Below are 10,080 nucleotides of genomic sequence, written 5' to 3' on the forward strand. Positions count from 1 at the left end.
AAAAATATAACCAAGTATTTGAATATAAACTAAAAAAAATGTGCATATTTGGTGAATGAATGTCATATTTTTGTATATTATTAAACTTTTATTTTTGAAAAGAAAATAATAAGTCAAAATCTTATTTTTAAAACTTTTACCTTCATTATTGTTCTTAGTTTCATTCATCTTGGTGTGTATTAAATGCATCCCAAAGATAAAGTTCAGTGATATATTAATTCGTTGGAAAAATGAAAAAATAATAATTATGAAATATTAAATTAAAATTCAAACTTTATATCAATTTTAAAGAAGAAGAAAAATTTTGACCGTTTGAGAGAGTCGCTCGGTGAAAGTTAGGGGCATTTTGGACAAATCGAAACAATTGGCTTCCACGGTTGAACCACTTAAACCGACATTTGTTACGTCTATGGCACTCTTCTGAGGGGGTTAGAAACCTAGAAGGCGCGGTTTAATTGAGCAGGCATGAACAAGGTTAACAAACTCACCGTCCTCGGCCGAGCCGTTGGCGGCCGGGCCTCGGCCGCCGGCATCGGTCTCACCACTCAACGCCGGCTTCTGCAACCGGCTATGTTGGGTCTTAACTCAGCGAGCAAGCTACAGCGGTTCCCTCATAAGCTCGCCGGTCACTTCCCCCTACCCGCTCTTGCCGTATCTGGAACTAGGTTATTGTCCGGACTGGCTCAGGATGTTCCTGCCGAGGATCCGGTGCATCCCAAGAAGTTCCTTCCAAACGACGTAGTTCTGTATCAGTACGAAGCCTGCCCTTTCTGCAACAAAGTTAAAGGTAATCAATGAATTTCTATCTATATATTATCAATTTTATTTCATTTTAGTCGAATCTATCTTTATTGATTATAATTTTTTGTTTTTAAATATTCAAAATTTCTCTTTTTTATCTAATTTTCTCAGCATTCCTGGATTACTATGATATTGGATACAAAGTTGTGGAGGTGAACCCCATAAACAAAAAGGAGATAAAATGGTCCCAGTACAAGAAGGTGCCTATACTAACAGTTGACGGTGAACAAATGGTCGATTCATCAGGTTCTTGATATATGTTTCCCCCCCTCTGTTTCTTTTTTCTGTTTTGTTTTTTGGGTAATCCCTTTATGTTCGGTTTGGTTGAGGAGAAAATGTAAGAGAAGAAAAGGAATTGCTAATTCTGAATTAATAGTTTTCATTATTTGTGTTGGGAGAGGAGAGTACTATACCTCAATTCCAGTGGGGCTAAGGCAACTATTTGGCTTAGTTGAATGGAGATAAACTCGTTAATTGGGAACGATTAGAATAGAGAACACGTGATTTGAGATTCTAGGGTGTGTTTGGTTCCTCCTTTGGAAAAATTGGACAAGATGTTTGTTGGGGCAACGAGTGAGGTCCATCACTCTCCTCCCTAAGATTACACTTCACATAGTACCATCAATATCACCTATGACAATGATAACCAGAGATTCCCCACGGTGCAGGGTAGAGGAGAGAGAATCTAAGCAAAATTTTTGTAGAGTTTTCCTTTGGAATTGGCTTAGCCTACAATAATCTCACCTCTGATATTTATATGTTCAGGCTCTCCCTTGTGAGGAAAGGATACCCGGGATTATTGGGACTCGACCATGGTTTAAAAAATGGCACCAGGGGCATTGGGGAACCGGGGTTATGATTCGTGTTCTTCATGATCATGGCTGCTTGGCAGTGTTCTCTGTGAATATGGTCTTAAGGGCAGCCTTCTTCACTTTTTCCTCATTGAATCCATTTTGTCAACTTGGTTAAGAAAATGCATGGACAGCCATTTCAGACAACACCTGTAGATGGGTAGACTTCTACTCTCAAGTGGCAGGTAGGACTGAACTGCATTGCCGTCCTTCACTGAATCCGTCCAGCACTAACTTGTCTGCAGGGAACAAGCTTTTTCATGGGTTTGTCTTGAGTGTCTGTTTAACCATTAATCTAGCTGAACTAATCTAGAGTAGAATGTGAGAGTTGAACTTTGCATTTAGTTTGGGCCTGTCTGAACTGCCTTTCAAACTGAGGTGCCTTCAATGGTTCTTCATTTTATGTTTGCGATTTCTGTTGAAGAAAAGAAACAACTGAAAAATGAATTTTCCCCAAAAAGACCTCCTGCCTATATCTAAAGGTGTGATCTGGGAAACCAAACAAATCTTATGCTATTTTCTGCTTTTCTAATTCTTTTAGCAACCAAATAGATCTGCAGGGAACAGGCTTTTTCATGGGTTTGTCTTGAGTGTCTGTTTAACCATTAATCTAGCTGAACTAATCTTGAGGAGAATATCAGAGTTGAACTTTGCATATAGTTTGAGCCGGTCCGAACTGCCTTTCAAACTGAGGTGCCTTCAATGATTATTCATTTTATGTTTGTGATTTCTATTGAAGAAAAGAAATGACTGAAAAATGAATTTTCCCCAAAAAGACCTCCTGCCTACATCTAAATTTGTGATCTGGGAAACCAAACAGATCTTGTGTTATTTTCTGCTTTTCTATTTCTTTCAACAACAAAATATAGGGTAATATTTTTCCTTTCTTGAAAATACTTTGGTTCTTCATGATGGTAAAGCAAATTACCACAATGACTTTCAGTTATTTTGTTTTGAGGTTAGTTTCTATAAGTAAAACCAATATGCTTTTTGTGTGCAGATATAATTAATAAGTTGTTCCAAAGGATTCATCCTGAGAAATACCTTGATTCTGTCCCAGATGGTGATGAAGAAAGAAAATGGCTTGGGTATGTGTGCTTCTCTTTCATTGACCAACTCTAAGCATTTTGAAGCTACTTAGGTTATTGTCCGGTGTTGATTCTTATGATTTATCTACTTCAATTCAAATGGTCAATCGGTCGATATCATAATATAGGTTTAATCTAGTTGCTTCTTATATGAATTGATTGCTGTCATTGTTTATGTTGATGCTTCCATTATCAAATTGCTCGTCTGTTTTCACATTATATTTATTGGCTATTAAAGTAAGCATTTTCCCCCACTTTTGATTGCTGAAATATGGATTTTAACATAAAGTGTGAACTGATAATGCAACTACTCATAATGCAGGTGGGTTGATAATCACTTGGTGCATGTCTTATCTCCAAACATATACCGGAGTGCTTCTGAGGCTATCGAATCATTTGACTATATCACAACCCATGGTAAGATTTTAGTCCATCTTTTTAAGGTAGTTTAAGATCAATGAGTTTCTCCTTTAGTATATGCTGTGGATGCAGAAGACCTTTAATATATTGTTTTTTATGTCCATCTGTATTTGTCAAACACGAGCACGTTGATATAAAGTAGTGTATATGACTGCAGCAGGGCAACATAAATGCACAGATTCACTGATCTCAATGTTTTGCCTGGATTGCTGCTTAATAATCTCAATGTTTGTCATGGTGGTTGATATTCCCTAGTTAGATTATCTCATGTCTAAACAAGTTTGATCTTTTCTTTTTCAATTTTTATCTCATATACATGAGGGCTCATTTGGAAAGTAAGCAGTCTGGATGCATCAAGATCTCTCATTAAAAGGTTGATATATAATTTAATATGTTGTATTTCTTCTACTTCTCTTAAACTGTGTACCTCTGCTGGATAGTTTAGAGGACAAGGTGTTATAAAGTGTTTTGGATTTGCAAAAGTAACAAGGTTGAATTGGCAGTTCTAGATATCTGGATTATATATAGAGTGGCAAAATCACTCTTCAAACTTAAATTATCCTGGTATTGTGATTGGAGCAAGTGATTAGATTTGAAAAAGATGTTGGCTTTGAGATTGAGTAGAATGATTGCTTTTGAAAAGGGAGAGATGGGGGATGGATGTAAAGAAAGGTAGAAAAGAAGAGTAGAAAGGATGGTGACTAATACTTTAAAGAGAGAAAAGCAGGGTGGCACAATAAAATATTTGCTGGTTGGAGTATCAATTTTTCTGTTCTTTTGGCTTATTTAGCCTCTTGATGACTCTGCTGTCTCAGAGAGCAGTTCACAGACAAGCATTTAAGCCAGAGTAATTAAGTCTCACTGAGTGTATTTTTATGTGTTTAAATTAACAAATCACTAAAGATCAATTCCTCTGATCCATATCCAACCTGTTCAGAGAAAACCATGAAGAATCACGACTTTGGATCCTCATTTGAAACTTTGAGCTCAAATTTCATTGTGTTGTTTGCATGTGGATCTTGGGCTAAAAAGACTTTCTATATTGAAATTTCCACAACAAAAAGGGAAAAAAAATGTAAAATTTTTCAGTTTAACCTCAGTCATTTAGCTCACGCTGTCCATGGAGAAATAATTTTATGGTTAGGTCATGCCTTCTTGCAAATTCTACTGAAGATGGATTGGTAGTTTCAACTTCAATCATATAGTTGATTGCTTAGTGTCAGAAATTTCTTCTGTTTTTTGTCCATATGGTTTAGATCATAATTTGTGCTTGATTAGCATTGAACACATCAAATTAGCTACTAACATAATTATTGTAATTCTCTTTTGAGATTGCAGGCAATTTCAGCTTCACAGAGAGAATAATAGCAAAATATGGCGGAGCTGCAGCCATGTATTTTGTGTCAAAGAAACTGAAGAAGAGGCATAGCATCACTGATGAACGTGCCGCCTTGTATGGAGCTGCAGAAACATGGGTGGATGCTCTAAAGGGCAGGAAATTCCTTGGTATGCTTCAAAAGACCATGTGTTAATTAATTAATTGGATATGAAATATTTGGTCTTGGCGGTGAGACCATTAACATCTCTGATGTTTCCTCTCTTCACTCATTACAGGTGGCCTGGAACCTAATTTAGCTGATCTAGCTGTATTTGGTGTCCTGAGACCCATCCGACACCTGAAGTCTGGGAGAGACATGGTGGAACACACTGGGATTGGCGAATGGTACAGTCGAATGGAAGCTGCCGTGGGGGAGTCATCTCGAATCAAGGTGTAGAGCCTTCGTCTCTTGTTTGTCGGTTGGGTCAAAATATTGTCAGCCTCAACCTCAGGACCTTCAATATGCTCTTCAACTCTAGTATGACTAAACAGAGATCAACACTAATAATCTCGAGATGCTTATGCGTTTTGGTAGGTGGAAGAGAAAGTGCATGGCATCTTGAGTTATTTATAAAAAGACATTGATCAGCTGTTTATTATTACTTTTATTCATTGAATACTTTGGAACGAGTAAAAGTGATGATCGATGATAAAATTAAGCACTTCTTTTATTGTTTCAAATGTGTATGATGCTGTTGTCTTATACTACGACCTAGGCAGTTGTGTGTTTCCATGCTAGCAGTAACAGTGAGCATCTCACCATGCTGCCGTGCCTTGAATTTGGGGCGGCCGCTAGTCGGTGGAGTGCAATGCTTTGAATTGGGAAGTTGCAGACAAAAGTATGGGTTCAGCGTGCTGAACCTTTGGAAAAGAAGTTGCGTTTTATGTTAAAAACAAATAGAGGGGCCGAGAGCACTCATGTGTAGCAGACTCAGCATTGAGAAGAGGGAAAGAAAAGAAAAAATGGTTTAATTTAAAACGTTTTCTTTCCGGTCGGGTTTCCCAAACAGGCCTTTGAATGCAAAAGCAAAATATGTAATGCATGAACTTACTTTTAGTCGTGCCAATAGCATTGGGGTGAGGTGAGGATTGTGGGGTTGCTAATTCTTGTTTTCTGTTTGTTTTTGTGTTGATATGAATCAAAACTAAGATAATTAAATTAAATATGTCAATTCAAATACAATTGAATTAAAAAGCATGAACTTAATAGGATATAATTATAAATAGGTAACACATAAATATGATCTAATATGTAATTAGATCCAGTTAGATTTTATGTGGGTCAATATGATTGATTTTTCAATGTGATATTTTATTAACTAATTTATTCAAAATCAAATTTTAAACGAGTTGAGATTGAATTAGGTTTCTAATTTGGTTAGATAAACTTAAGTTGATGGTTCACTTGAATTAAAAAATAATTAATTTAAACTTAATCAAAATTGAAGTCAATCTCAATTTTTAAAGTTTAGGCTAAATTCAGATCAAATTTAATATATTTGGATCATACTTAAAATGTATATTCAAAATCCATTTGTAATATCTTTATTTATTTATTAATATATTTATACAAATATTTAAATAGTAAATAAGAAAAAAGCAAATTTTATATATTTTTAGAAAAAAGAAAAAATATATGATATAGTTTATAATTTAATAATTTAGAAAAATTATTCTAAAAATTATATATATATATAATATCACACCCCTAGACCTTAAGATGAGTGCAGTAACCGCGTGGCGACCCTTGGCCTCTTTCCACACTCTAATTGTTTCAAAAACCCTCCACGTGCGGGTCAATATATCAAGGTCATTGCATTCAACGGATAAGATCGGGTCACTGTAAATCGAGATTTGACGTGACATGTAGGCGGAGGTCTCAAGGTGCAACGTGGCCAGAAGAGGACACGTGTTTGCTTAAAACTTCCCCAGCTCATACATGGTGGACCGTTCCATCTACAAAGAAATTCAAATCCAACGGCTATAATTGGCCAGGCAATCAAAAAGCCTCATCTCAATCCAAACGGCACCAGCCTCCAATGCACGTTCAAAAAAAAAATTTACAATAATCACTGATGCACCCCATATTTTCGGATTATTCTCGCGTTTTTTTTTTTCATATTCAAAATAATAATAATAATAATAAATAAAAAAATAAAAAGAAGATAACTCAATCTTCAGCTTTTCCCGATGACCAAACTGACAAGTTTTCCAATGCCTATGACGCCTTTCACGTCTGAATTGAATCAAAAATTTGTCACAGTATTTTCCTTCAATCTCTCTTATCTCACATATATGCATTCCAAAACTTCTGTCACAAAATCTGGATGCGTACGTTTTTGTACACCGCCTCCCTTGCATCTCTCCTCCTTTCTTAAATGCTTTCGAGGCTTTTGGGCTTTGACGAAACGGGGAGGTGGAGAGAATCATAAACCTCTCTTTATTTATTTTCCATTTTTAGGTTGGGGTGGTAAACACTAAACTTGTGGATAAATTGTAATTTAATTAATAAATGAGGGGGAAAAGAAACATTTGTCAGTTTTTTTCCACTCTTTATATATGCCATACCGTCCACGGGTTTCGTTCATAATGGTCTCTTTCAGTTAAACCAGAAACCAAAGCACCAATTAAGAGAGAGAGAGAGAGAGAGAGAGAGAGAGAGAGGGAGAGGGTCATGCATCTCTTCTGATTTAACAAGAAATATGATTTCCCTTTTTCTTCTGGTTTAAAACCTAACCAGTTTGGTTTGCGTTAGGGTTCTTTTTATTATTAAAGGGCTGTCGAGTGTGCGAAGAGAATAGTTTTGCTTTGGCGTTTGTTCGTGATTTTTTGGTAGCGGTTGGCATGGCTGTTGATGCACAGTATTATTCTGAAAGTATGGGTTTGGCCATGTGTGGCGTACAGGATTGGTGGGTGAACCCCGTTTCTTCTTCTGGGCTTGACGTTGATGCTTCCAATTTCAATCCGCAGCAACTGCCTCAGGTTCATCATCTTCATAACCACTACAGCATTCAGGATCTCTGTGTTGACGATAACACGAGTCCAAATCCCTTCCCCTCTTCTTCAAGCAGTGATAAGCTTCTCCCAATGGCGTTCTCTCAATCTTTGGCCGATCAGCTTGAGACCCAGAGACTCGAAATCGATTGGCTTCTTCATTTTCAGGTCAGAAACAATGTCTATTCTTTTAATAAGGGGTTTCTTTTTTTCTTTTTCTTTTTTTTTTTCTTTTTGTGTTTTCTTTGAATTTGAGTTTTGTTGATATTTTGTGCAATAGCTTGAGAGATTGAAATTTGCTTTACAAGAACAACGAAAGCAACAACTGGGGTCGCTGTTGAACAGATTGGAATCAAAGACTATAACCCTAATGAGACAAAAGGAGGAAGACTTGGCAAGAGCGACGAAGAAGATGATGGAGCTGGAAGATTGGTTGAGAAGGAGAGAAGTGGAAAGCCAAGGATGGCAGCGAGTGGCGACAGAGAACGAAGCGATGGTCAAATATCTAAACAACATGCTGGAACAGGTCAGAGAAACGCACTTATTGCTGAGCAACGGAGCCGAAGATGCAGAGTCGTATGGGGGTGGTCCCATTGACAGAAGAGAGGACGAAGGCAGGGGAAGAGACAGAGGAGAAGGAGGAGAAGAAGTGAAAGACCAGTGCAAAAAGATGGCATGCAAACGCTGTAATTCTCGGACCTCGTGCTTTCTTTTCTTCCCTTGCAGACACCTTTGTTCGTGCAAGTCTTGTGAGCCCCTTCTTGGTTGCTGCCCAGTCTGTAAATCTGTAAAGGAGGCAAGCATGGAGGTTTTCTTGGTCTAAGAAGAAGATTAAAAGAGAAAAAATGAAAAGAAAAAGGCCCAAGCAATGGAAAAAACAGAAAAGAAAAAAAAAAAAAAAAAAAAAAGGAAAGGAAAATTTTTTGGGAAGAACACTTTTTGGATTCCTTTACGGTGTTCATGGCGTTCCTCATTTTCTTTTTCCGGGCTCTCTGATATCAATTTTTTTTGGCGTACAACGGACGGCCCATCTCAATCGAAATGATGATGATGATAGCAGTAGCATTGTGAAATTGCAGGATGAGAATCTCGGTGCCTTTTCCTTTTCTGGCTTTATTAATTTTCCTGATTTAGCGATAGAGACTGATTTGCACCTTTTCTTTTTCTCTTGTTATTTTGTTTCTCTTTCTGTTGTGGTTTACAAGGAGAAGAAATTGGCAGCTCCCTTAGCCGTAACAGTGTCCTGTTAACTGACACCCGAGATTTGAAAGCAAAGCTGTCATTTATCATGGAACCGCCATTACAGGCTGATCCCTCTCCCCCTCCCTCTCCCTCTCCCTCTCCCTGTCTCTCTTTTGATTTAGACTGCCACAATTAATTTTCTTTTTGAACAAATCAATTTCAAATCAGGAACTGGGTTTTTTCTTTTATGAGAATTAAAGTACGATATTTTTGGGTCTTTGCTGTAATTCTTATTAATATTTTATACGTTTTATATTGAATGTTCTTTATCCAAATACGTATAGATTTTATTTAAGTTAATCGAATAATAGCACTGGAAACTGGTGTGTTTGTACTCGTGGGACACGTGTTAAAAGGCAAATGAAGATGTGGCAGTGGGCCGGGTCCCACTTGATTTGGAGGTAGGACCCCACCAAGCAGGTTTTTCATTTTTTGCGGAAATAACCTTTTCCGAGGGAGTATTGGTTCCCTTGCTTCATGCTCAATCTTCCGCTGGGTGCGGATCCTTTGCCGTACGCGTGGATGATGTCCACCTGGACGGCCTCGATGCTCTGCCCCTCCGTCCCTTCACTTGACTATATCTGATTGCGGTGGACAGTAGCGGATTTGGACCGATTGTTGGCGCGACTTACTCATTGTTGTCTTTTGGAGCATTTTGATCTCGTTTCTGACCCCTTCCATTTATGAAATATCGGCATATTTGTTTTACATTTTTTACATAAAAAATTAAAATATATTTTATTTTATTTAAAGACATTTATCACCCATTTTTTAATTTTTAATTTTTCAAATATAAACTATCATATAATAAAATAACAATAAACTATAGTCCATAAATATTATCTATAAATTAAAATTGTAATTTTTTTTTCTTTTCCTCTCAAAATCTTCATATCATTTAAATATCTTCATCCCAATTTCTAACATCATATTCCACTTAGAATTATTTTCCACTTCAAAATAAAATGTTTTAATTTTTTTAATTGAAAAAATAAATCATTAGTCATAATTTTTCCTTATAGGATAAATTATTCTCCATCATGGGACATTATGGACGATGATTTTTACAAAGAAAAAGACATTTTATTTTGATTATTTATTTAACTATATAATGAGTGAAGAGTTATTATAAATATCTTGTTGAAAAATGAAAAATTAAGTCTTGGTAACAGTTTTTTAAAATAGTTTTAAAAATGATTTTATAATGTTTTATGAGCCAAAAGTTTATTTGTGAATTTGAATTGTTTTTTACATATTTTTAAATAATTTTATATTTAAAACTTTATTTTTAATCATTATTTATATT

The 10,080-nt window shown here is 36.3% G+C and overlaps 2 protein-coding genes across 2 annotated transcripts; both read left to right on the top strand.

The window, feature by feature from the left end:
- The first annotated feature begins 389 nt into the window (after positions 1–389).
- On the top strand, positions 390–5,219 carry LOC100248972 (uncharacterized). Its single transcript, XM_002271752.4, has 6 exons — positions 390–787; positions 913–1,047; positions 2,653–2,740; positions 3,063–3,157; positions 4,499–4,666; positions 4,775–5,219. The coding sequence occupies exons 1-6, from the start codon at positions 466–468 to the stop codon at positions 4,933–4,935; spliced, it is 969 nt and encodes a 322-aa protein (XP_002271788.1). The 5' UTR covers positions 390–465; the 3' UTR covers positions 4,936–5,219.
- A 1,751-nt stretch (positions 5,220–6,970) lies between these two features.
- On the top strand, positions 6,971–8,821 carry LOC100252373 (probable BOI-related E3 ubiquitin-protein ligase 2). Its single transcript, XM_002279367.4, has 2 exons — positions 6,971–7,700; positions 7,813–8,821. The coding sequence occupies exons 1-2, from the start codon at positions 7,383–7,385 to the stop codon at positions 8,353–8,355; spliced, it is 861 nt and encodes a 286-aa protein (XP_002279403.1). The 5' UTR covers positions 6,971–7,382; the 3' UTR covers positions 8,356–8,821.
- Positions 8,822–10,080: the final 1,259 nt, after the last annotated feature.

The sequence above is a fragment of the Vitis vinifera genome, chromosome 18 (assembly GCF_030704535.1).
Source record: "Vitis vinifera cultivar Pinot Noir 40024 chromosome 18, ASM3070453v1".
Lineage (NCBI taxonomy): Eukaryota > Viridiplantae > Streptophyta > Magnoliopsida > Vitales > Vitaceae > Vitis > Vitis vinifera.

What these genes read in the sequence shown, in the direction of transcription:
- LOC100248972 (XM_002271752.4), top strand. Translation starts at nt 466, where the DNA reads ATGAACAAGGTTAACAAACTCACCGTCCTCGGCCGAGCCGTTGGCGGC. An exon ending in TTTCTGCAACAAAGTTAAAG is followed by an intron (nt 788 to 912) that starts GTAATCAATGAA and finishes TAATTTTCTCAG; the next exon opens with CATTCCTGGATTACTATGAT. An exon ending in ACAAATGGTCGATTCATCAG is followed by an intron (nt 1,048 to 2,652) that starts GTTCTTGATATA and finishes TTTTGTGTGCAG; the next exon opens with ATATAATTAATAAGTTGTTC.
- LOC100252373 (XM_002279367.4), top strand. Translation starts at nt 7,383, where the DNA reads ATGGCTGTTGATGCACAGTATTATTCTGAAAGTATGGGTTTGGCCATG. An exon ending in ATTGGCTTCTTCATTTTCAG is followed by an intron (nt 7,701 to 7,812) that starts GTCAGAAACAAT and finishes TTTGTGCAATAG; the next exon opens with CTTGAGAGATTGAAATTTGC.